Genomic DNA, 27,928 nt, shown 5'->3' with positions numbered 1-27,928 from the left:
TATCCATGTAACAGAGACTTCGCATTAATTCTGGCCAATGAAATGACTCGATTACTAACTTGTAAAATTTTTACATGTCTGCTGTCAGTTTTACATGTCTGCTGTTAGTTTTACATGTCTGCTGTCAGTTTTACAAGTCAGTAGCGTTTAAACATGACGTTTACCCGTTTGCGTTTTGTCTTGTTAATCAACGTTTACAACTGAGTAACAAATAATAGTATTTTACATTATTAGCCAGGTAAGTGAGTTTTTATTGGCGATAGGAGAAGTTGACTAGCGAGCCATTAGGCGAGCTTGTCATCTCCTAGAGCCAGTAATAACTATTACCTGGCGTATAATGTACAATATTTTATTTGTTACTCATTTGTAAACAATAGTAAACGTAAATAATTAGTTCTTAAATTGATCTTGAAGAAATGTCTAAAATATCATGTTATCCATGTAACAGAGACTTTGCATTATATTAATTCTGGTCAATGAAATTACTAGATTACTAACTTGTAAAATTTTTACAGGTCTGCTGTCAGTTTTACAAGTCAGTAGCGTTTAAACATGACGTTTACCCGTTTGCGTTTTGTCTTGTTAATCTAACGTTTAATAAATAAATAAAATTTTATTTGTTACTCAACGTTGATTAACAAGACACAACGCAAACGGGTAAACGTCATCTTTAAACGCTACTGACTTGTAAAACTGACAGCTGACGTGTAAAAATTTTACAAGTAAGTAATCTAGTCATTTCATTGGCCAGAATTAATGCGAATTCTATGTTACATGGATAACATGATATTTTAGACATTTCTTCAAGATCAATTTAAGAACTAATTATTTACGTTTACTATTGTTTACAAATGAGTACCAAATAAAATATTGTACATTATACGCCAGGTAATAGTTTTTACTGGCTCTAGGAGATGACATGCTCGCCTAACGGCTCGCCAGTCAACTTCTCCTATCGCCAGTAAAAACTCACTTACCTGGCTAATAATGTAAAATACTATTCCCGGTCCCATTGATTCTTTCCGTGCGCTGAATATAAATACACAAAATATTGCTTTAAAATACAAATTTACAGGGAAGTAAACTAATTTTTAGAAAATCTATATGCGTTGTAATGTTTCATATGTAAGTATTTTGCGTTTTAATTCGTAGATGTTTGAATATTTAGATAAACTTCTTTTACAATTTGTGACATTTTTTGACGTTTCGTCAACCTTATCTGAAATAAACTAATTAAACAAATCGCCTTTGAAATGATTTGAGAGTAACCATGAAAACGCATTTTCTATAACTGTTACAAAATAAAAATGTTAGCGAGTTTGTTGTTTTTTATGTTATCGATTTAAAAGAAGTAAGTATAATAAAAAATATCGTTCATTACACGTCCAGAAATGCTTTTTCCTCGACTTTTTCCGTGTGCTTGCACGCCTTCCCGTGTTCGGCTGCCACGCGCGCACGGAAAAAGCCTGCTTTCCGGACTCCTAATGAAATATACTATTCTCGTATTGTGTGTTGTTTGCAAATACCCCATATATTTTCAATAGGATTGAAAATACAATGGTTGGGAGGCAACCGTAGTACCGCATGTCGATTTTCTAATGCCATCTCATCAGCAGCATACAGTACTAGTACTCGTATACCTATATAGATGTATCTCTTAGATGCACCTACGTAAAATTATTACCTACACAGACTGAATCAGAGGTCTTATAGTGTAGGTCTGGTCGAGAAACTGGGAGATGGTTGGACGTTGGTAGTATTTTACGAACCTTTGAGCACATTTTGCTTCCTTCGCCTGCCTTGATTGCAGTTGCCAGTAATCAACCTGTATTTCCATATCTGCAAAATTGAAGGAGTAGTTTGAGTAATCAATACAAATTCGCTATCGCCATTTCGAAGAATATTTTCAAATCATAATGTGTCAATATTACGGAAATAATTTGACTTATATTTTTCATATATTATAGCATATGATTATAATTTATAATATATAACTTATATCTAAGTGTTATATGGTAATTATTCATGGCGAGAATATTATATTCTTAACACTTGGACATTTTTACCTGTGTAGGGGCGGGAAAGAATAACCCTACCGCAGAGGGCACTGCGTGTCGTAAGAGGCGACTAAACATCTGTCTTTAGGTCGCAATCTCGAGGGATATTTTATGACATTCCAGTACACATTGTGACTTATGGTCGGTCGATGTATTACCCACAAATATTTTAGACTGTGGTTGAGGTGAAGGGTAGGACGTCACCAATTACAGAGCCGATATACAGGGTGCGCTTGAAATTACGGCATTTCAAGATCTCTGCTTTAAATTATTTTTTGTAGGTACATTTGAATATGAAGGGTTTCAAGTAGAAATTTAATAAGCTAATACAGTCTCCCAATTTTAAACTTTAAACTCAAATCGCGTCGTATACTTTTAATGGGTCCTATACAATCCCAAAATTTTGAAACTGTTGTATCCCAAGTTGAAATATAATATTACCACGGTTTTAAAACTGGGTTTGAAACTCCGTTTCAAAATCACGCGTTGAAATATTTTTATGCATCCTCCATTCCTTATTGAAATTTGGGGCTTTTAAACTTCATTGTTAAAATTTCCTTCAGAATCGCGGCTGGAAATGTTTGTTACACTCTCACATTTTCAAATTTTGAAAATTTTGCCTTTCGAGTAATCGTGGCGAAGGATTTGCCCTTTTCCTTAGAGTTCTAACTAATCGCAATACCCTGGTATTCCACAGACAGCAATTAGTAACAAGGGTATCATTTGACTTATTAATTAGGGGTTGGCGCATCAATGTATATATGAACAAGAGTAATAGCTTTACACTCTTCTCTTTGGCGAAATACAAATAGACTCTGTGATGGGCAAACGTAGCTCTTCTTCGCTCTGAAGTCTGAAATACTAGTACAATGACAGGCCAAATTTATGGAGCCTGTGTAACTTGTTTATGTAAGAAGTACTTGTCTCATTGTAATTCTCGCCAAGAGAGTAGTTGAGAACAAAGTAGGTAGGTATATGCAATATGCATATGCCATATATACCTGCACATGCCTACAATTTTCAGAAACTTTTCGCTTATACCTATCCATATCCTATGTAACTCACTGGCCTTTCTTTGCGCAACTATCTACAAAATGTTTGACTTAAGTATTTCAGTCATCAAGGGCAGAAAATTTGTAACAAATGTACCCCTAACGTACTATAATTAGTTATAATTTATAAACCTTTCGGTCATATGTTTCAAAGTAAGGCGGCAAGTAGATTCGAATGTAGATAATTAGTTAATGTACAAACGCTCACTTTGAAGCTCTACTCACTACTCTGTCATATACTTAATTTGTCAATTCACCTTTTAAATACATCAAAGTATTTATTGGCAAAGGGAGTGTGACTTGTGAGGATGAAAAAAACATGAGCTCAAAATTATGATTACAGCAGCGAACGATCAGCACCAGACCATTCATTAAAGCCGCCTTTACAGATTTAAAAGAAACGAATCCATTAAACGTCTCAGGAGTTGGTCCAAATATAACTCGCGCCAAAGATTTAATACGGTCTATTCGACACGTTTAGTCTTTAAGTCTTACGGGAAACCGGAGCATCTCTAGACCCGATTCTGTTCTTATAAATATCCGGATACTGACCGTTCACCGAAAGTGCGAGTGTTTTTCTATATGGCTAAATAATGACTAATCTAAAAGTGATCGTTAGGATAAGACCACTTTCGCAAAGGTAATTGTGTAGCTAATTTACACTACGACTGTTTTGTAATTTTACGATTTTACAAATGTTTATGTTGTCTAATCTATAAATACTCTATGCGCAAATAGAACAGTGGCACAACATAGCAAGTTTTCCGTTATAAAAATTATTCAACTTGTATCACGGTAGCTCTGGGCGAACCTCATTATAATCTTTTAATTAAAATAGCAATATGTAATATTCAAAGCTAGTAGTAGGTATACAGGGTGGCCCAACGAAAACGAAACAGACGGAATAATTCGTAAGGAAATAGTTTTTGGAAGAAACGCAAAAACACGTCAATTTTGGTGGGAAGGGAGACATCTTTTTCTTCAAAGGGTTGCCACCCCTTCAATAATTTTAAATTGAACATAGGGTCGAGTGACACATCATTGGAAACGGCTCTTAATTTCCTACTCATAGCACAGATTTAAACACTAAATCTGTGCTCATAGTAGGTAACTCTATTTTTATTAAGTACGTTTGGAGCAGTTACAGCCGCGTAACTTTCATATTTGATCGCTCGGTACATTTCTATGTGTTAACAAATAGTTGGACCCAGTGGCGGCGCGTAGTGGTGTGTCTTGGGGGTGCACAATTTAAAAATGGGGCCACGGGCAAAAAGCCGGAGGCGAAAATTTTTTGAGTGTCACCGCAACACGAAGTTTTTTGGGCCTCTTAAATGGCATAAAAAAGCTTATTGATGAGACCTCTAAATACTCCAGGGTTTATTGAATTTTCTCGTTTTGTCAATGGCTGCGGAGAGCAAGTTCCAAAGCACCACAAAATTTTATACCTACGGTCTATAATTTTGGATAAAACATACCTGTTCTTTTTTACTTCCTCATTACGTTTTTCGATACTCAAACGGTATGCACTATTTAACTGTTGCCGTATATCTTGCTTACCTAATAAATTAAATCTCAATTTAGCAGATACATATATGATGTCAGATGTGCCTTTGAAGATTGATATTTTTAATTTTTTCGGATAAATGCACTAAATCTGTAACGCCATTCTTTGTCCATTCTGATGCCTCATCACCGAGCTTATCACCAAACAACAAACACGGAAAACAATACAGACTAAATTGTTAAAGATACAACCGCATAACCAGTCAGTTTTTTCATACATGTCAACCTCAGTACCCCATGTCCATTTTCTAATGCCATCTCATCAGCAACATACCGTTTGGAAGGTTTGTTTCTGAAATAACAAATTTTTAGTCGCGAAACTAAAAGTATTACTACAAATAAACGGTAAACCATGCTACATGGAATTTAAGGAAACAAACGCATCATTTGGAAATGTGCTGTAGTCATGCCTGTAGTTGTGTTTTACAGTTTTACTCCAGGAGGAATTTGGCTTTTCCAGTAATTGTGATTGTAATAATAATCAGCGATAGTTCTTCTAAATTTGGTAGCAATTGGTCCCCGAACCACTTAAGAAAACTGTCCTGGTTCAAAGCAAAAATTAAAGATGCTCCAGTAATAAAACCATCCGTATTTCCGGCATGCAAAACCACATATCTTAAATAGGTATAAGATCATATTGTTCTCATAAATACCAGTATGAAACCGGCGTCCCTCGGGTTTATTTTTTTTTACTATGTTTGTGCTGTCGTGCGTATTGCGATGTCTTACATATTGGCCCATCTTCAAATACCCACGTTTCATCCGAAATCACACATTGTATATTTTTATTTATGGAGATATTGCTTTGAAATTTTAACCAAAGTTGCTTTTAGTAAAAGTAAACGTATTGCATATTGTAAACATCAGATTAATGTGCGCATGTATCTTTTTGAAATTTTAACCATAGATGCTTCTAGTAAAGAAAATCATATCACATGTAGTAAAAATAAAAAAATACAAATGTCATTAGCAAAGGCAAACATATCGCATATAGTAAAAATCAAATCCACGCATGCGCAGATTGCAAAATGACAACTTTTTTACTTATGAAGATTCCTATTTAAGATTTTAACCACAGACGCTGCTAGTAAAAACAAACATATCGCATATAGCATAAATTGTATGTGTGCATGCGCCGACTGCGCAACGTCAATTTTCTCATTTATGGAGATATTTCTTTGACATTTTAACCATAGATGTCTCTAGTAAAGAAAAACAGCACAAATAGATATTTGGGAAGTACTGATCAATGTATGGAAAATGCGCTGAAGTTATTCGCCTTTGGACGAAAACCTTTTTACTTGTTTACATACGCATCTAAAAAATGGACTGATAGTGTAATATTGGGTTACTCCGTTACTCCTTTTCTTGGATTATCTTTTCGATAGTGGCAACAACTTTTCCTATAAGGAACATTTGGCCTTTTAAATACGACTTTCCTTTTAGAACTTGCAAAAAGGATTGCAGCGTAAGATGTTCGAAAATACAAACGTAAACTGGTTACATCTAGAAAAATAGGCGACTGGTAAAAGTGGAGCACCATTATCTCTTCCTCGTTCAAAATAACGAACAAGATTAGAAATAGGTTGCTTACTTTTTCTTGGTAAACCCGATGGCATTTTTGGGTTATACAACTTTTGACGTAGAATATTGCAGTGAGACGTACGGAAGTAATGCTTTTATAATTGTTCCTTATGAAACTAACGGATTTTTTTATCGGCGAATGCAGCAAAGCGCGATAAAGTAATGAAAACGGTAGCAAACAGTTGTCAAATTTGACGTGTCGCAATGTAAACGTATACAAACACTAGTTCGATTGATAGGTTACTTGAAAACAACAAAAAACACTTAACACTAAAGGTTTTAAGTTAAATAACGCACAACTGTGTCTTAAGAACCTATATTTTGTGAAATACATCGATCAGCCTAACAAAAACACGTAATTGTAACGTTTAATAAATTTCTTAATTTTGTTAATACGTCGGCATAACAATATTCCCCAAAAACCGAATTGTTGGCATGCGTGCAAACTAAGGAAAATTGGAGTTATACCTAGTAGTCCTACACATTATGCCATGGGTGGGGGTGCAATTTGGACAGTTGGTTTGATGATTTCCTAGTTTGTTCCGCACGGAATACACTATGACTGTCTTAACGTTGGTAATGGATTGTAGGAATCATTGTTCACTAGATCACTTCGTGAATGACCCCTTAATAATCGTTATTTTGTTTTACGCTTAATTAACTTGTACCAGGTATCTGGCTACACTAATTGTCTAAAAATGATCAACTACTCATCGTGCTCGCATCATTTTCGTTCGGTACTGGTACTTCATTGTAAGGATCTAAATAAATCATTCCCTAACGACTATCATTTGTACTTAGAATAATTGAATTGCAGCGGCCACTAATTAATCACTACTCTACCGCACTTCGGATGGATATCAATGGAACAAAATCTTATTGTGTAGCAGGTATGTACTTGTAAAGCACTTCTACTAACATTGTCCCAATTTTCTACGCATACAAGACGTGTCAGCTGGATGTTGTCGAATGCAAGGAACACCAAACATAACATCAGAGCAGTGACTTTTTGCGCACTCTGTCTAAGTATAGCACTTCCGGTCCAAAAGCAAAAACGTGAAGTCTCGTTCTTTGTTAATGTAGTGAAACATTTTCCAATTTCAAGTACCTAATTAAGTCTATAGGAGTTCTACAACTATTCCTGTACACATAGTGCACAAAATTGGAACAATAATTATATTTGTATACTTTTTATACTATATCAGAAACATTCGCGGGCATATGTAATTGATTTGATACATTTGACTGCCTATTTTTTTTGCCTCCCGCGAATGTCTTAATTCTTCTAGAGCCGTAGTAGATTTCTGCGATTAAAAATGACGAAAAAAAAAGAATTGTTTTTTACGTCTTTCCGTACAATTTTTTGGAAATTATCTTTTATACAAACCTTTTCTAAGTTGTACCTACTGAAGTTATGATATACTCGTAAGATAAAGTCAAATAAAAAAAATAAAACATAAACAAATTTTGTCAATAATTATACTATGCTAATAGTTTTTGATCATAATTTTATGCTTTCTCTTCATTTCAGGGAAACAAAGTTACATTCCACATCTGTTGTAGATGTAATTAACCAAAATACGCTCGCTGTTACAAATCTGAAGGTAAGTGCTTTTACATTATTTTATTTTATTTATCTTACGCCTTTATTTTTGAATGGGCTGAACCCCAGCCAAGGCTGCTCTACCAACTCAACCCGCTACACATTTACAAATTTCCATCCCCGAACGCGGATTCGATCCAGGGACCCTTAGGCCGCTGCCGAGCTTCAACTAAACTGCGCCACACATCCCGGACATGTATATTTATTATACGTTCGTAATGTGTAGATAACGTGATTTGGGTCTAAACGGCAAACCCCTACAGTACTTACAATGAAATATGTCGTTTGGAAAAAGGTCTTGCCACTTTTTTGGAATTTAGCAAGTGCGCACGTCACTCCATGGTCAACCAGTTTTTACCAATTTTTAGGATATTTAATTTAATTTTTAGGCTTGCATGAAACCTCACAGTTGCATATTTTTATGTCATCCGATGGATATTTATTATCTATCCGAGGATGTTTTTATTTTTCTTGTAGGATGAAATGGGGAGTAGGAATTGCCGAACATGTATTTTCCCATGTTATTTCCCTATGTCCCGCCGTCAACTCGCCACACTGTATAACAAAAATAAATCAAATAGCTACAATTTCAAGTTAAAATGTTATTTTTCTAAGGAACTGCGTGTCTGTTATAATTGTGTCATTTACGTCGATAAAAGTGTTTATTGGTTGAATGTAATTTTCAGGTGTCAGAGCAAAATGCTGGCGACAGTCGGGAAAGGACAAGGAGATTCAGCTTTGATTACTGTTTCGATGAAGATGTTCTCCAAGATCAAGTAAGAGGACGACTAAAAATAAGATGATTGCATGTAAAATTCTTAATGTTACAAAAGGTATTTACAGTTGTGGAGAAAGAAGTTAAAACTGCGATTGAAAGTAGATACCACTCGTGCGTTCTAGCGTATGGGCAAAGTTCTTCGGGTAAAACACATACGATGATGGGAAATTTTGATGAACCCGGATTGATACCAAGATTTTGCCAAAATTTGTTCACTTATCTGGAAGAATTTTCGTTAACGTCGTGTGGTAGCCTACAGTGTGGCGTTAGGTATGTGAAACTGCATCTACCTTAAATTTACATTTGTCGAATTAATTTAAATTAATCAACAAGAGGTAGTAGGCTACTACTACCCAAACATTTATAAAAATCGCCCTTTCGTCATGCCAATCTTGAGCTACTAACAAAAAAAAAACAAAGTTTTTAGTAACATTTTATTTTCCGAACAAGAATTATTGCATCGATTACAATAAAGGCCACAAATTTACAAGCGAAAAAATATGCAAGTAAAATTCTTTCAAGAAACCAAGGAACGGACAGGGAAAGTTCACAATATCCACTTTTTCTTTGGGGGAAACCGAGGGGGAATAACTAAAACTATTCAGTAATTAAAGTATACAGAAATTTAATTTACTACTGAGAAAATTTCAAACAATAGGTCCACTTTTTGGTTTCCTATTTTGCTTGCTGTTAAATTTTATTACAGATGAGATGTTTGTTACGTTGCCTACAAATCAGGCGGTTTACAACTTTAAGTATTGACATGCAAAACTTTGAAAATAAACCGATACAACGAAATATCGAAGGATCCTCAGTATTACAATAACTTTTAACGATAATTTATTTTAATGTTACAAAATACATCAAATTCATGTCTTGGCCATTGAGATAATGCTCTTAATCTTGGTTTGATCAAAATCCATGTGGTCGCCAAAAATAGATCAAATTCATGTTTTGATCATTGAGATAGTGCTCTTGGTCTTTTTCCCAACGTTCTTGGTGCATAAATAACGATTTTGACATGTTTTGATCAAAATTCATGTGGTCGCCAAAAATAGATCAAATTCATGTTTTGGTCATTGAGATGATGCTCTTAGTCTTTTTCCCAACGATGTTGGTGCATAAATAACGATTTTGACATGTTTTGATCAAAATCCATGTGGTCGCCAGAAATGCATCAAATTTATGTCTTGAGCATTGAGATAATGAGCGATTGAGATAATGCCCCTAGTCTTTTTCTCGACGATCTTGGTGCATAAATAACGATTTTGATTATTTTGATCAAAACCCATATGGCAATAATTTAACATTTTTGAATCACACACATGCGGTTATCAAATGTGCACGTGATGTACTCTTGCTGCATCAAGATAATGCGTTTGAAACCTTTTAAAACTCTAAATTCATGTATAAAGTGTAATTTTTGCTACATTTTGCTCTAAAACTTTCGACCTATACCACAGAGAAGAGTTATATTAAAGTATTACACATCTAAGAGTCATAGGGAATAATCTAGCGGAAGTCCCAACCCGATACATGACCTAGGGAATGAAATATGTTGATTTCTATTATATTGAGCCCGTAGTTTTTCCTGTTCCCGATTCACTCGAAGTCCTATAACTTTTGTTCCTATTGAACCAGCTTCCTGAAAATCAATAGCGTCCGTCCTTAATGTCCAAAGAACCCGTACACCAAATTTCAACTCAATCGGCCACTTTTAAAAAGAGTTAGAGCGCACACGGACGGACGGACGGACGGACGACAATACAAAACTATAAAGGATCTGAGGATCCTTAATACATATGAGACCAAACCCTTTTTAATGTGGTAATTTAAACTAGGCGCGAAATTCACAATAGATACTTTCTGACATTCGCCAATTTACGTTACATGCGATTAATCGTTACATAAGCTTCTTCACATTTTTGAGAAAACTTGACAATGTAAAGCTGCATGGAATTTGGTTCTTTGGAATTGAACTATTTGCACGCCTTTCATTTCCTAAAAATATTTCTGTAGGTATTCATTTGACTCTTGTACGATTTATATGTATGCAGACATGTTCTACGATAAAGAGACAATTTTTCCGAGTTTAGTTTTTGCACTTGCACATGCACACATATTTTAGCGAAACATTTCTTTACAATTTTCCTCTATTTTAACAAATTTGTACTCTTCCAACCAACAAATTCCATTTAATTTGACTGCATTTTATTGATAGCGAAAGAAACGGCCAAAATATTAAGACGAAAATGTTACAACTACAATTTTGATTAAAAATTAGATGTGATAAAAAAATATTCAGTTTCCTTTCGAGTATGTGCAATGGAACTGAAAAGTTTCCTTATCAAACTTAGGCTTGTCCGTGTGGTTATGCTTTTTAAGACGATAACTTATAGGGTGAATCAAAGAGTATTATATGTATTCTTTGGTTGAATAGAGATTCTCTAATTCTGAATTCGGCAATTTGCTGACTTTAGAAGGAGCGTCACTAATTTTGAAACGGGCTCTTCGTTACAAAAAATTGAATTTTGTTCATTATAAGTCATGGTTCATTGATTAGTCATTGTTCAATCCAGTTGACAATAATAAATTTAATTAAATGGTTGAACTATATAAAGTCAAAGTTTTTCGTCTGGTAACTGACTAGTTACACTTACAGAGGTTGAACAGCGTACGCTCCTAAAATAAAAGCAAATTTCTACGGCACTGGTAAAAATTTGACTGGAACAATTAATTTTTTGCAATGAAATAGTTAATACCTCAGATAGCTCAGGTATAAATAAACTTTTAATTACTCTTACCTTGCGCAACGTTGATTCTTTATCTCCTCTTATAATCTGATACTCAAAAACCTGATGATCGGATTTGATCACCGAAATAAATACTCATAAATTGACTTCTCTGAATATATGAATGAAAAATACGATATTCCAACTCCTTCATATAACATATTTTCTCTTCGAAAATTTTAGTCAGAATCCCGCTCTCCCACTAGATTTTTACTTAAGTATGGACCGAATGAAAGTTATGAAACGGAACCGCCGCATCCAGCACGTCCACGCGGTTTTTTGACGTAGGCAAACATAGCGGAGATTGCTCCTCGCTTTAAATGTGCGTATTAGTCAATTTGAAAGACAAATCGACGATTTTAATACCATATTCCTTTTCAAATGGAAAATTGCGCGACGATAGAAGCGTATTAGCGTACTCTATATTGTGAGGCATTACGCATAAGATGATTACTTCTCATTATAGCTCAGCATGATTATAGTTCAGAAACCATTTGTTTAATGGAAAAATATTTCCACTTCCACATAGACAGACGGGCCGCAAGTATGATTTCATAAAAAAGTTGTTTATTCATTTACTGCATCTTTGCTTATTCGTGTCACGTGTTATCACCCCAATCAACCTTAATCCTCTAAATATCATCGTTTATAAGCCATATAGATCACTCGGCCTTCTTTATGGTAATTTTGTATTGTAATGTGTTTCAAAGAAGCTTAAAAGCCTCGTTCTCCCCGCCATTTTAGATCCTGAGGGATACTTTTTCCAAAGAATGCTGCCCTTGGGGCTGACCATAATACCAAAGGATGTGCTTCGTCTTCGTCACAAGAATTAAGATGCAGGAAACGATCGTTGGGATCAGGAAAGGTTAAATTGTGATTTCTTTTAATATATTCTAATGTAGCTATGTTTATTTAAAATAGTTAACAATTTCGCTCATTTCTAAATTTCTCAAATTAATATTTGATGAGTAAAAGAGTTAGTCATCCTTACGTAATAAATTTGACAAATGTGCAATGATGTTGGTAGTTTTGCATGTTCCCTCAGTTCCCTGTCACTTGTAACCAATAGCTGTGAAAAGAATGTTAGATACTTTGGTACATCGTTGAATAATTTATTCAATGGGTACACGTTGTTTGGCGGTTGTTTCTTCACTGTTCATCACTTTTGTGTAGGTTGATAGATGCAAGAGCAACTGATCCTGGTACGAAACAGTTAACACCGTTCCCATATAATTAAATATAAAAGTTCGAAACTAATTCAAAGTTAGGCAATTTCCTGCGATTGTGTTATTTATTTTAGAAAGATGTAACGTTGAAGTAACATCTAATAAAAGGAATCTAATATAAATTACGATCGATATTAATGCTATCCTGATGTCCTTGCATGTGTGAAGTGTGAGAACTCACGCCATCCATACGGAGATAACATATAAATAACAACTCGATAAAATAGGTAAATTTAATTCTTGTGTTTTACACGCATTAGTGGATGTATGAACATAAATCAACAATAATGAAATCGAAAGGCAACCAAAGATAAATATTTATTGTCAATTGATTTTAATGTGAAAGTTTTTGAATGTTTCATAAATTATACACGGAAAGTTTTTGAAAGTAATAGATATGTATTACCAAATTTTTGGAAGTGCATGAAGGAACGATTCATCTTGTAGAACTAAAGACGACGCTAATAAATCATTTTTCAAAATACATAGAAATACTGAACTAAAATGGTGTTGCTTATAAATTATAAAATACACTATATTCAAAGCTTCTATCTTTACAGGAAATAAAAACAGTAATAGTTTCACTTAGATTGAGAGGAAACATACATCTTTACCTTTGAAGATAAATTCGACACTTCTTCATAGAAGTACCGCTGATCTTTGGGAGCTTTTAAGCATCGAATGTAATTTATATAAACGAAGTAATTATTCTACTTTTTTTAACGGCTCATTTCCTTCGAGTGTATTCTTAGACTGGCTTGGCGTGTTACTATTAATATTGTAGCACAAAATATATGACAAAAATATCTATTATACTAATTCTAGTATTGTAAAAAAACATATGGTAAACCACGCAAATACATCATTAACGCGAAGTGGTCATTTCGGAAAGTAGATGGTTATGTGTAATGTGAAATTTTTAGGAATCAGGAAGTGAATATGTCGAGCTTTATGTTTGATGTGCAGAGCGTATGGCGCTTACCTTGTAAAAATAGCCTGCCCAAGAATTAATGTACCTTACGACAAATGCTCGTTTGTGGAGTGCCAATATGTACATTTTACTCGTCAGTTTCGTTTAGCAAGCTGCCCCCAAATGACATATAGCTATAATCTATCAACAAGAAAACTCAGATTCCAACACTAATAGGATATACCTACTTTTGTTAATTATTCACACCATCACTTTTATTTGGATGCGATTATAGGAAAGTATGTAGATTAGGAGAAAAACCTTCTGGGATTGTGGGAAGATTCGCCCCAGAAACTTTGCCCAGTAAATTCGCCCCTTAAAATTCTCCTTCGGAATATTTGCGCTCAAGGAAATTTGCTCCACGTAAATTCGCACCGAAAAATTCGCTCCACAAATATTCGTCGCCGAAATTTTGCCCCTGGGAAATTCACCCCAGAAAATTGGTCCTTGGAAGATTCTCCCAAGATTCGTCCAGAAAGTACGCGCTTGAAAGTGCGCTGATAAAAATTGATTTTCACCCTTATTTTGATCAGGGTTAGTTAAGTAATGCTGCAGTACAGTTCTAACGAGAGCTGGCGTGGCGTTGCATCATAATAGAACTGACTTTAATTTTCGTGGTGTAGTTCCTGGGATTGAATTTTCCTTGGAAGCGAAGCTACTGCCGGAAAATTTTTTCAGGGCGCCGTTAGTTTGAACTACTTATTGCTTTTCTTCAATCTTCTTACTGTTTTTGATTCATTTTCAGTATTAGGCCCAGTAAAATATAACTTATGTTTGTTTAGTATTAAGGTTAAGTTGGTAGAAATTATTGTGGCAGCCCTGGAGAGAATTTTAATTTTTTGCTTTCCAAATTTATTGCAATTTTACAACAGTTTACAACTTTATAAATTTTGCATGTTATACATTTGAGGGCAAGCAAGTGATAAATAATAACTGTTATTAATCAATATATTAAAGGACCATGACCAATGCATTACTAATTTAATTTTACGTATATAAATCGTGTAAGTCAATTTACTTTACATTATCCACCCCCAAAGGGAGTTCATGAGCTAGCCCCCAAAAACTATTCCTTAATGTTCTAGAAAGTATCAATTGGCTATTAAAAAAGTACCTACTACTTAAGGAGGTATAATTCTTTGGGTTATTTTATGACAAAAAGGTCATATAAACATAGGTTCGCAAACGCTTCTTTACCGACCGAGTGTTAATAATTTCACGATTTCCTTTAGTTTGGGAAATATTTAGCTCAAATTTTGAAAGTATATTTTTTTAAATTGAATTTGTTCACCAAATTTCTTAAAAACCGCAGGAGGTATAAAGAAAATACTTAAAAAAATCCAGAAATTATAACACCCTGTAGATAGAAGTCATAAAATAAGCCACATAATTAGCCCCTTCGGTATGTACATCATGTACCCTGCGTAATACAAATGTATCTATCATATATGTGTAAAAGACATATAAGAATCCAGGCAGCTTCTATAACTATTCGCGATTCAAAGTAACAGTGACCTGAACATGAACTGAATTGCATGAAATTCAAAATTTGAGTATAATCGATGCAACATTCAGAGTGCCCTTTTGTCATCTCGGCCATTTATGCATCAAAAGCAATATAGCATGTTGGATACGTAAAAAAATTGGTCTTCCTATTCGTAAGAATTGCATGAGTCACTATTTCTTTTGCATGCAACGTCAAAAATTTCACTTTTCTTTTCTAAATTACCTACGTGAGTAAGAAGTATTGACAATTTATTTAATTTGAAAGCTTTTGTATTCGAAACGTTAGCTATACCATTACCAACATGTTATATTATCATGTGTTGAATTAAATTTGAGGCCCAAATTATGTTAAAGCACGCTTTTTTAGCGTTAGTTAAAATAGCGACACAAATTTCGTTTTTTAAAGGTATAAGCTTGAACTTCTTTCCAGGGAAACGAAAAGGTAATAATTATGGGATCCTCCAGTTAGTCAATTAAGGAAGACTCGTTAATCATATTACGTGATAGATGAGTATATCATGTGAAAAAAATCCTTTGTCTCTTTATATTAGTTTCACGAAAGTGGATAAATTTTATGCGAAAATTCCTGCGCATTGCATAAAACTTTAATTTCACTTGGTTACAATCAGTAAGTTTCGTGTTTGTGTTAATATAACTTGCACCTAACGCGGAGCACTTTTATTGTAAAAAAATCGTGCTGCAAACCCGCAATGAGTGTTTTTTAAACTTTATAGTGATTTTTTTGTATTTATTCAACTTAATTAATTGTGTTTTAGTTACCTCGAGATATATAATGAAAAAGTACACGATTTGTTGGTTTCAAGTGAAGATAGCCACCACTTCAAATCGAATAGCTTAAGGATTAGGGAACATCCCAGAAAAGGACCTTATGTGCAAGGTATGAGTCAGTTGTGAGTGATTTTAGCATTGATGTTGGTTTGTTTGCCAAAATGGCTTTTGTGTCTAACATTAGAAATAATACTGCTTTATTGAATTTGAACCTTGACCTACTTTATTAACGTACTTACATCATAAGGGCTAGGGTGCACATTGCAAAAAATTACCTGTTCCGTACTTTTGAATTTGTAAGAAGTCGCTTAACATATTTGGGCAACTTTTGGATTATTAATTAAAGCGACGGCGACGTTACGAGAATGTTGGCATTTATTATGATGGTACAGGGTTTTATTTCATACCCAATTATACTTATTCGTTCCCGCTCATATGAATTTTGCGGTTTTTATTTGAACTGAATTGATCCTTGAATACGTACAGTGGTCTTTAAAGTTTATTCTAATCTAATAAACAAACTTTGTAGTAAAAAGTTAAAACCGCTCTTCTCTATTGATGTAGTACATCATGTTTTATACATACTGAATATATTTTGGTTACACTAATAATGTGTAAAGCAAACAGTACAGTGTATTTTGGTTGAGGCTGTAGTGTATCTCAGCTGTTTTTAAAAAATGAAACTCGCGATTCGGTTTTCGCTACCCTTACCACTTTTTTGTGAAATATTTAATACCACAAACAGAACCAATCGAGCTACGTTTGTTTCTGAGATATAGGGTGGAAACGAAAACGTTGACTTTTTGAGATGTTATCATATCTTACTACTCATGTAAGATAAAAAAAGGTAAAAACTGTTTATTTTAGATATTTTTACGTAGAATCCAGTGACGTAGACCGGTTCTGAGGTTTGACCCAAAGTTGCAATTTTTTTTAATGCAGCACCTTGTATAATTTAACGTAATTGTTTGCATTTTTCTTGATATGACATCATATGGATACAATAAACAACACAAAATCTCCATGAATCCATGGCATACTATTTAGAAACAGTAGAAAATAAGGCTAAAATTAAAAAAAATATAGGTTGTGATACATCAATTTAATCAGGAAAATGAATAAAAAAACAATTGATGTTAAGATATACAGCGTGTTATATTTCGAAAAAAAAACCAACATTGGGTCAAATCTCAGAACCTGTAGTTCAAACATTTTCTTTTACTATACGTCACGTTTTACCTTTTTCCTATCTTACCTGGGTAGTAAGGTATAATACAATCCCATAAACTCAAACTTATCGTTTTCACCGTGCATCTCAGAAGCTAGATTGATTCTGTTTCTGATTTGTTGACAAATGGACGAAATACACAATTTTCGAGTCGACTCATTTTGAAGAAATGGATGCTTTGTGAAGGGAGTCGTAGAAAAAAATTTTTTTTATTGCATATTGTGTAATTGTAGATTTTGAAATTTACTTAATATCTTCATCTGATTTTAGTTTAAACTAAACTAGGTATGTGTGTAATCGGAAAGCAACCGAAAACTCATGTGCTACATATCCTAAAAGAAGTTAGCGTAGATTTATTGTGACCTTTGGGCCGGTCAGCTTCCTCTCATAGTAACTACCAAAGATTAAAGATTAAATTTCTCTAGTGGTAAGATTTTAGAACTATTACATTTTGTTATGGTTATGAAGACTAGTGGGTTCTTTTATGTGGAGATGATCTTTCATGGCGGGCCTTTGTTTAGCCGCAGAACGATGCTAGTGTTTGAATATAAATATTGAAAAATACTGATGAGCCATAAGTAGTCACTTTACCTCCGCAAAATGTATACTATTTTTTCTTCAAACGTGAGAATAACGACAAAATAATGGTTTTGAAATCGGAAGAAAAATTAGCCTGATCGTTCCCATTGGCAGCGTCAGACGCTTTTTCTCCTTCTTCTTCAAACGCCGGTAGAACATGACATTTCTCAAGTCATTTCCTGATATAAAAGTTGGACATTTTAGGCGTCATGTACGTTGGCATTGGCAGCGTATAAAAAAGTCCTCGTTGCCATTGACAGCGTATAAAAATGGTTTTTCTGAAACTACGTTAGAAAGAACTACTTTCGTCTCTAGAAAGGGTGAAGAAAATGCAATTTTCCTCTCTCTAGTGAACAATTGCTGCGTTACTTAAAATTGAAACATGCCCGTATCTAGATTGCTATGTGTCAAACTTCATTATTTCATACGATAATTATTCAATTTTGATTGTAGTTTCAAAAAGTTTCAAAAAACGCACTCTACGAACGATTGATCGTTCAATTCACACTTTCCACCCTTCCGTCGGACTGAGGATCTAGAGCCGTAGAGCATACTGTTAACTGTACTACTGTATATTATTTCATTTTTGGATTCCACTTAAAATTCAATATGTAAAAATTCCAAAATTAATGCCCCGTCCGATATAGGATAACACAGCATCGGCGCACTCGTTAAGTTGTTAAACGCTTTTTCATCTCCTGAAAAGTCAATGAAAATCGTTAGCATCTTCAGTAAGGCGAGTCAAAGGGAGTAAAAAACAGCCACAAATCGTCGGTAATAGGTGCACAGGCTAAGAAAACCTTTTACCTGAGATTTGGCCATTCTTTAACGGCTCTGGCCTTCTCAGGGTTAACAGCAACACCACTGATCGATACAAAATGTCCTAAATATTGATCTGTACTCTGGAAAATATGGCACTTCTTTGGCGAAAGTTTTAGATTGGCCGACGCAAGACATTTGGCAGATTCTTCATGTGGATTCGAAGGTTTTCCCACCACAATAATGTCCGGGTAGACTTCACAAGTCTTCCACGCATTTACTTAAAGTGCTCGGTGCTCGAGCGCTCTTTTCTTTTCCTCGACCCAATTTTAGAGCACCACTTTCGCAATCCAAGAACGAAATACTGTCTTCACTGAATTTGCTGTCCAATCGTGCCATGAAAATGATCTAGTGTCCTCGCTTAAAATCACTGGCGACAGGCCGCACTCAAGTGGATGAATTACCTTCATTTAAATCAATCTTGAACCCGCATTACCTCATGACGTCCATACCCAAAATAAAATCGTTTTCAATATCGGCTACCAAAACAGTTTCTTCAAATACAGGAACTTCCAAACGGAATCCGCATTGCTGCTTCACTGTGCATCGGTGCATTTACCACGAGGTCTTCCACGAGACTTTTGACATCGCTTGAGGAAATGCCCAAGTTCTTCGCAATTCTAACGGAGCTGTTTCTTTGCCACTATACCTAGTTTTGACAGCTTGAACTTCAGAAGTCCAAGTCAGTGCCGTCACCAATATGTTTTGAACGATGTCATCCTCCTTTATAGCTCTAACGCTTGGATGAAAAAATAACCTCTAACGTTACTGCTTTTCTTCATTGTACCGTGAGCTGCTTCTTCGAGAGCTTTGGCTAACGAGGCAGTCAAAGTGTTAGGTGCCGCTAATCAAATAGCTTTCCGGAAGATATCGACTGACAACTTATTCAAACCACAGCAGGTACATCGTGACAAACAATGCGACACAATCTTGCAACATACGCTCCGCATTCTTGCAAACTTTTAATAACCTTTTGAGCCCTATTTTTAATACCTCCGCCATATGAGAGTGACTGTAGGTCATTTTCATCCTCTTCACTAGTTTCGTGTAGTTATAACGTTGTTCAGGAGGCAAGAGGCAAGGAATAGGCACAATAAGGGTTTTTTATAGATTCTCTCTATTTGTCCAATCTGTCCCAAACACGTTATATGGAAGTTTCCACATATTCACCTCTTAAACTTCTTCCATTTTTTAGGTAATTTCTTCTTTCATCCTTTTATAATTATGTTTAATTTTTTTAGAAAGATGTCGGAGATTTTCTAATTCCAACAAATCCTCCAAGGGAGTTATCCCTTCCTTAATCAGCGCAGCTTCAAGTCGCTTTTGACGAACACTATTGACAAATGTCGTATCAAGGCCCCCTTCCTCAAGTTAGACATGAAATTCGACAACTTTCAGTTCTATTAATTTTGTCATGATTCTTGTTTATAACTCAGTCTGAAATACCGGTAAATTTTTCACGATGTGGTTTCTACCTAGAATATGAAATAAAATATGTTCTTAACTTTGCGCCTTTGTTCTATTGACTATTGCATTCAGAGCGTATCTAATTTGCTGAGGGAAGAAAATTTGCTTCTAGGTACTAACAACTATTGATTGACCATTAGATCGATTTCGGAAAAAGGAAAATATATCTTTTGGCTGATCAGTTTGATTACAATAAAAATTGTTTCAGGGCTAACAAAACGTACAGCTGATAATCCGGCGACTATTCTAAAATGGTTACATGTAGGGAATGCGAACAGAAGAGTTTCCGCAACTTTAACAAATCCCAATTCCAGTAGAAGCCATTCCGTTTTCACGTTAACGTATGGAGAAGGTGTGCAACTACATCTGATCGACTTGGCAGGTAGCGAGAGGGCCGGAAATAATTATCAAAATGTATGTACACTCAAAGAAGGTGCCACTATAAACAAGAGTTTGGTTGCTTTTGGTAACGTCATTTCCACCTTAGGTATACTATAACTTTGTATTCCTCGCGATCCTTTACGTTCGTGATAACATTTTAGCGGATCACAGTGCGAAAGCTCTCCAAAATCGACGGAAACGCTTTGTTCCGTATCGAGATTCCGTATTAACATGGCTCCTCAAGGACACTCTCGGCGGAAATTCCAAAACGACCATGATAGCAAGTACGGACTTTCGATATTTATACATGTTAGTTTAGAAATCTCTTTTAGCTATTTCTCCTTCAAACGCATCTTACAATGAAACTATAAACACTTTGCGGTTCGGGCAAAGAGCCAAGCGAATTTTATCGCGGCCAGTCGTTATTGATGATCCCAAAGAGAGGACAATTCGCGAACTTCGCGCGGAAATATTAAAATTAAAGGAGATACTCGCCAAAATTCAAGTAATTGTTTATATTAGTGAGGTTAAATACTAATTTCTAACAATGCAGGATTCCAAGCTATTTATACATCCACCAGACTTGTCTACCAATCTGGAGAACGCCGTGAATAACTCAGACAGTGCCATCGTAAAAGATAATCCGGTTCATGTTTCGACCCTCATCGAACAAGAAGAAGAGGAATCCATAGATTCTGTTTCGCGTAGTGTCATTAAACCTACGTATGCTACACGAGAAACGCTTTTACCGGTAATGAATGTGACTAGTGCAGTGAAATCCGAAAAAAGACAATTGCCCAAGATTCGCCGTACGTACAGCGTCGAAACTGACATAATGAACGCTAAAACAAGTAGAGCGTATGGATCACAAGAAGTAATCTCGAGCACTTCCAAGGAGAAACCTAAGAGACTTTCACAACCGTCACTTTTGCATAAAAGAAGTCTTGAGAAATCTACCTCGCTGAGAAGTTCACTTTTGAAAAAGTCCGTGGATAATTTACCAAAAAAGGTTGAAAAAGGAGTCGTAACCGAAGAAAAGGGGCCTCAGAAAAGTGACTTGGTGAAGAAGCCGACTGTACAACCACGTGCCAAAATTGTGGCGGCCGTCACCAGTCGATTGTATGGCACATCGAAAAAGAAAGAAGCCGGTACAGAAACGGAAGAAATCAAATCGCCCAGCGAAGACGTGCCTAAAGAACTAACGATATGCACAAATGCCAGATTGAGATTACAGGAATTAACGCAAAAGGCATTAAAGGCTCACAGAAGGAGATCGGTGGAAACGCAAACCGATTTATACCCGGTTATGCGTGTGAAAGAAATTTCGACTGACGTCGATGATTTAAGGTTTGCGCTGGCGGAAGTGAGGGACATTGAGGTAGCTACAATGGATATTGAAATGAAAGATGCATCGGTTGAATGTGGTTTCGAAACGTTTAGAGACGGCACGGAAAATAACAATTTTGTGGTTACACGTTCGTGCGGTACACAATCCGAAACCTCGTGCGGTAAGTTTACGAATTTTTATACTTGCTTTATTTACTTGATCTGCGTAATTAGTTAGGGGGTAATAAAATAATAGAAATCAAAGTATTTAAATATCCTCATTGGATGAGGTGGGAGAATAATACCGTATTAAACACCGCCAGTTCTCGACTCTCGGCCATTGTGACCATAGGTTTCCAAAGAAAGTGCCCACCATCTGACCTCTATCCCTTGTCCTTTGAAAGTTGAATTATAGATAAAAATTTCCAAAATGATCAACGAAGTTGTAGACCAAAATGGTAGTTGGCGATGCTAGATAGTAGGCGTGATATCGCGATATACTTATTCAGAAGTAGACATTAGGGTCGCTCTGTGAAGCCAAAGCAACTGTGGCCACGTAAAATACTACCCGTCTTGAACCCAGTCATTCAGTCCGGAGCAATTGACGGTCTCGAAATCAAACTTGAAGGTCAAGAACTCGTTTATTATTATTATTACACTATTGACATATACTCTTATACCAGATACAGGAGCGGCCAAAAGTTTATCACATTATATGTTGTCGGCAATGACTTTTCACGGTATTAGCACAGAATTATTATGTATTTAATAAATAATTAAAAATGAATCATTCCTACAACAAATAGTGGCTAACTGACTTGAATTGTTTTTCATATCACTCTAAATAACATATTAATATTTTATTGCCAACCCTTTAGTTAGAATAAGGTTTTTTTTATTGGATAAATGGATTCGAACGAACAACATAATGCGACAATTTTAGAAACTTTTTTGAATGTAGGTACGGGGCGTTCCATTTTCGACACTTTGATAGAGTCACAATTGTCTCCGCATAATAAATTGTTACTGCTCTAAAAAAAATATACATCTTGTGCTTTATTTTCTCGAAATTCTCGAAAAATTCAGGATCAATGTTCTTACTCAAAAGAGGTACAGAAAAATGTTTATCACAAAAGTTTCTTTATAACTTTATAGCTTATTTAAAATAAGTATACAGAGGCAAATAAAGAAGTTATCGGATTTAACCTCATTTTTCTAAATAGAACACACGAAATGCGTAAAGTTAGCAATCTATTGCTTATATTGAGTTTAACAAATGTTAGTCGTTGTATAGGTACCTACTATAGGAAACATTAATCTGTTCCTCAAAGGTTTCTGGTAAGATTAAAATTTCTTGAAACTAAGCAGTGCTTTTAATGCCCTTTTTGAAGAATGACTACTCGTGTGAAGGTGCCAAACCCCATAGTACTAGCGGTATAACGGAAATTCTTGAAAGATATACTGCATTTTTTTATACCAAGGTGCCACTTGGTACAGTTGTTCCTTAGAGCCATTTAAACGATTTGACCCGAAGAACACTTGACATTTTCCGTGTGGGTAGATTTTAGAGGGGTTGGGGGTGATTTATTGTAACATTTTTTTAAAAACTAAATATGGCCTAGAGACGAGATCTGGGTGTCGATTTCGTATGATTTTAACCCGAGGAATCCAATGGTAGCGCCAGAAATGTAATCCGGATACCGGAAGTCCGTGAAAAGCCGCCATTTTTAGAAAATGACAGACTTTTGATCGAATTATATTTTTAAGGCACACCGGGTCGTGTAAGGTGTCTAGACTTATGTTTTTGGGGCCAGGGAATTCATTTATGATAACAAAAATAACCTACTGGCATCGGAACTGCATGAGAGGCTTCCCTACTGCACTTTTTGAAGACGTCGCACGCGGTGAAACCAGTGGCGTAACTTCATTTTAAAGGCCCGTCCTCAAAAATATTTGGGGGCCCTTTCCCTTACGCTTAATATAACCGCTTGGATTTCTAATGACAACCATCTTAAAAATATATAAATGAAAGTTCACTAGAAATACACTCCAGAAGATTCGGATTCTTTAATAAAGATATCACCCTCATATCGATCTTCCGACGTTGCTCAACTCTGAACTTATTTCTTCGCTGTTCAAAGTTCGTTTTTTGCTTTTCTCTTGGAGGTTCCACTATGGTATTTTCGTCCATTCTGAGATGTCTGCTTTCAAAATTTCAAACGAAAGTACAGGTGGCGTATCTACAGACACCGCTGGAGATACATTTAAACTCATTTAGTTATTAAGTTTGATTAGCGATTTCTATTCTTTGTGTATGAATCCGCCTTTTTTGAATGACGGTAACTGTTTCGTCCATGCAGAGGTAAATGCTAGAGTGTTAAAAGTACTTAGTCGCATTCATCTCGAAATACAAGTTCAGTTTAAGGTTACCGTATTCAGCACCTTCAGATATCTTCTGGACTGCAGAAGGTCCCGCTAATTAACAAAGTGTTTCATGAAGGTACTTTATGTAAGAGACTTCGGAATTTTATGTTTCACAAATGGGAAACGGGTGGAGTTGCTTTTAAATCTCTTTGAGCTGGCTACTTTTGAGCATATCAAATTTCGTATTAAATTAAGGTCAGATTTAAATGATATGATATGATGATTTAAATTCAATAGTTACTTCCTCGGATTGTTAATTTTTGTATATTGTAGATATTGGTCCGGATTTTTCACCTATAGGTACCTATTTACCGCCTGTGAACAATGTTATCTGTTCCTTTAGTAACGCAAACTATGTAAATAATTAACACAAGCGTAACATTGAAGGAGTTCGGGAAATTTTCAATTTTTTTCAGTATTTTTTATATAAAAATTACATTTTTTGTACATTTTTTGGGGCCCCTTTTAAGTCGGGGCCCGTCCTCATTGCGTACCTTTGAGACATTGTATTTACGCCACTGGGTGAAGCCCAAGATATTCCAAAGTTTTTAATATATAAACTTATTTTATTCTATTTAATAAAAATACACATTAACAAAACATAAGATTATATTAAAACATGGGGTAAAAAATGTATAAGCCTATGAAGAATCACCTGAGTACATCGCTGACCTCGTCTGAGATTGGATTCCTCGGGTTAAAATCATACGAAATCGACACCCAGATCTCGTCTCTAGGCTATATTTAGTTTAAAAAAAAATATTACAATAAATAACCCCCACCCCCTCTAAAATCTACCCACACGGAAAATGTCAAGTGTTCTTCGGGCCAAATAGTCTAAATGGCTCTAAGGAACAGCTGTACCAAGTGGCACCTTGGTATAAGAAAATGCAGTATCTTTTGGTATACCGCTAGTACTACCAACACACAACGGTAGAGCTTATTTTTGCTTCAAAATTTTCATAATAAAATGTCTTCCATTGACTTAAAACTAAATTTTTTCTTCGATGATATTGGTTGAGTGAAACGAATTTGAATGTAAATCGTTAAGTCAAATCATTTATATTTTTAAAAGATAATCGTTACAGTACAACATGTGGAGTAAAGGGCAGGAACCCCTCTATGACATGCTCTTTTGAATTGACTCCTTAACAGTGCGCAAACTGCCTTCTATTAGTTAGATAACTTTTCAAAAGTTTGTGAAGATTCCCTCGTCACCCATAGGTTTCTATTTTATTTAAGATTAATACATTCCAATCATCTGTTGCGAATCACGCTTTTGATCTCTAGTTTTTTCCGTTGTAACTTTCGTGTAAAAATAAAATTATCCGATTAAAAATCAAGCTCTTGTGTATTTACCCCGGACGATATCGTTGCCTGCGCAGTCAAATGTTTTAGGTATTTAGAACAAAGGATAGTGCCATACGTTTGTTGGTCAGGTACAAAGTAAGTAATTAGAATTTTGCAAAGAGCGAGCGCAATATATTTTTTCTGATACCTAAGCTCTCGCCTAAGCTGGTTGACGCATAAGGTTCTTTTAAGAAAATTAACAGATATTTGAGAACCTTTTCAACAATCTGTCCAAACGTTACGATAGCGGTAGGGTCTAATCTGACATGTCACTTTATTCTTATGTTTTTATCTGAACCAGAGAGTAAGGTATTTCCTTTATGTCTGAACTAATATACATTATTTTCTTTTAACAGAAACTCAAAAGGCACGGGAGCAACAAAATTCTGCTGTGTCTTTTACCAAATATCTTCAAAGTATAAAGGAGCCCGCGATAGAAATAGTGAATCCTGCACATGGTGGTCCGATTTATACTAACACTGTTAACATAAACGTATCGCACAATTACATCGGCCGTCAAAGACTATCAGATATTGCATCTGATGATAGTCTAGATGATAACAATCAGGCGGGTAGTGTTAACCTTCCAACTCCAGATATCATAAGCAATCATAATTCCTTGGAACACGGCAATGTAAATCCATCTCCAGAGCCATTACAAGCCAGCCTATTGAGGGAAAAATACGCATCCTACGAAACAACGTCGGAGTCTTCATATTCGTGTCAATATTTCAATTCATCAATACTCCCCATGTGTGCAGCGAACTGTGTCATTGAAACCAACTCATTAGAAAACTTATCCTCGATCAATATCACACCTTCGTACGGACCACAACAGCAAACCTCTCCCCAAACGTTCACACATCAATGCCATTATATTTGCGAACCACATTTTGAAATGGCGTACGCTTCAATGGGGAACGTACCTCCTTTGTGCACTTCAACTTGTTATCAACCAAAAGTGTTGAAAGCGCCCGAACGAAAAAGGAGATATTCGAGAGCGGTAGATACAGATGAAGATCAACAGATTAAATTTTCCCCCAAAGAAAATGATCGTGTATTAAATGCATTGTCTAAATTTATGGAGGAAGCCACAGACCTACTAAAGAATTTGTCTAAAGCGGCCATTAAATTTCAATCCGAACAATCATACGACGTGCAACTGACAGTGAACGACATAAGCGCCTTACCAAACTGGAACGACCACACCACCAGTTACGATTTTTCCGCACAAGCCACCGCCGTCGAAGAAGCCTCATCGCAAACAACACCACGTGCTTGTCACGACGTGTCCGCGAATACCGAAACGCCATTTCAAATTCCTGTAAACGAGTACGAAGCTCTAGTAAAAGACTCGTGTGACAAATTGGAAGAGTACATCAGCAAAATTGAGAGAAAAAGGCCACTATTGTGTACGTTGCAGTCGACCGAAGAATCGGAGGATTACAGTTTGAACAGCCAAGGCACGTCATCAGACTATGGCAGTTTACCTCGTCATTCGATAAGGAAAACCAGTAGTTTTCCTAGTGATTATCTTAAACAGCTCACACTTTTGAGACAACACATTGTCGATTCAACACGTGACAGCGAAGTAAAGTTAAAACAGTAGCTGTTATTTTTTTAATTAGGTAGGTACTATGTAGGTGTAAGATATTGAGTGGTAAATTTATATAAACTTTGTAATATATGTGTACATTACAGATAAAATAATAATAAATTAATAAAAATTTTTTCTGTGTAGTCGACCAAAAGCGCAGAGAACGTTGTTATGTAAGGTTTGAGGATTTGAGGAACGACCAACATGCTGTAGATTTCTTTCAAGTTTGTTTACGCTCCACCTTCATTTCAGTCCATCCATCTTATAGACATCGTGGTTGATGCTTGATGCGATATTCAGGGATGTACTGTGAAGTGTGAAATAACCTTTTTCTAATTTTGACATTTAAAATGACACTTTTTAAAACTTGTTGACGTTGTCAAACACCTTACTTTTCACAACCACAAAAGTATAGTATTTCGCTACTGGTGATGAAAAGTATCACTTTAAATGTAAAGATTAGAAAAAATATTGTGTATGGGCATATGCGGAAGAGTAGAAGACATTTACTTCGAGAACAAAAGAAAACCTGAGCTTCATTTTATGTCGCCCTTGTAACTGATGGACAGAGTCTACCGTTACTTGGTACAAATTTCATACACTTGAAATTGGTCTAGGTATAAGCTTTTTGACACTATGTAGGTAGGTCTATAAATTAAGTAGTAGAATAGAAATACTTTGATTTATTACATAAATCGAATACACTCATAATGTTTCGTGCAATACACTAAATTATGGCAGTTTCCAAATTGCTCGGTATGGGAAGGCGTTTAATATCTGTCTATAACACCCGAGGTTATTAAAATCATAAACTTATAAATAAATGTGTAAAACGCA

General features: G+C 35.5%; 1 protein-coding gene across 4 annotated transcripts; it reads left to right on the top strand.

The window, feature by feature from the left end:
* Positions 1–3,611: 3,611 nt before the first annotated feature.
* Positions 3,612–27,872, top strand: LOC116177800 (kinesin heavy chain-like). 4 transcript variants are annotated; one of them, XM_031496918.1, is made up of 12 exons: positions 3,612–3,749; positions 7,788–7,860; positions 8,546–8,635; positions 8,693–8,907; positions 15,562–15,573; positions 15,908–16,029; positions 20,222–20,500; positions 20,556–20,678; positions 20,727–20,899; positions 20,948–21,902; positions 25,851–27,122; positions 27,236–27,872. In XM_031496918.1, the coding sequence occupies exons 1-11, from the start codon at positions 3,703–3,705 to the stop codon at positions 27,101–27,103; spliced, it is 3,342 nt and encodes a 1,113-aa protein (XP_031352778.1). In that variant the 5' UTR covers positions 3,612–3,702; the 3' UTR covers positions 27,104–27,122; positions 27,236–27,872. The 4 variants fall into 4 exon arrangements, with proteins under 4 accessions (XP_031352778.1, XP_031352770.1, XP_031352787.1 ...); XM_031496910.1 differs by lacking the exon at positions 27,236–27,872 and having other exon boundaries at positions 25,851–27,224; XM_031496927.1 differs by lacking the exons at positions 15,562–15,573; positions 27,236–27,872 and having other exon boundaries at positions 25,851–27,224.
* The last annotated feature ends 56 nt before the right edge of the window (positions 27,873–27,928 follow it).

This window comes from Photinus pyralis, unplaced genomic scaffold, assembly GCF_008802855.1.
Source record: "Photinus pyralis isolate 1611_PpyrPB1 unplaced genomic scaffold, Ppyr1.3 Ppyr1.4_LG1, whole genome shotgun sequence".
NCBI classification, from domain to species: Eukaryota; Metazoa; Arthropoda; class Insecta; order Coleoptera; family Lampyridae; genus Photinus; species Photinus pyralis.
Note: the sequence above shows the minus strand (reverse complement) of the source record. Positions and strands in the feature narration are given on the sequence as shown.

Bases quoted from the DNA above. Each gene is read 5' to 3' on its own strand.
- LOC116177800 (XM_031496918.1), top strand. From the start codon at position 3,703: ATGACTAATCTAAAAGTGATCGTTAGGATAAGACCACTTTCGCAAAG. The intron at 7,861-8,545 runs GTAAGTGCTTTT...TGTAATTTTCAG, and splicing joins TCGCTGTTACAAATCTGAAG to GTGTCAGAGCAAAATGCTGG. The intron at 16,030-20,221 runs GTATGAGTCAGT...AAATTGTTTCAG, and splicing joins AAAAGGACCTTATGTGCAAG to GGCTAACAAAACGTACAGCT.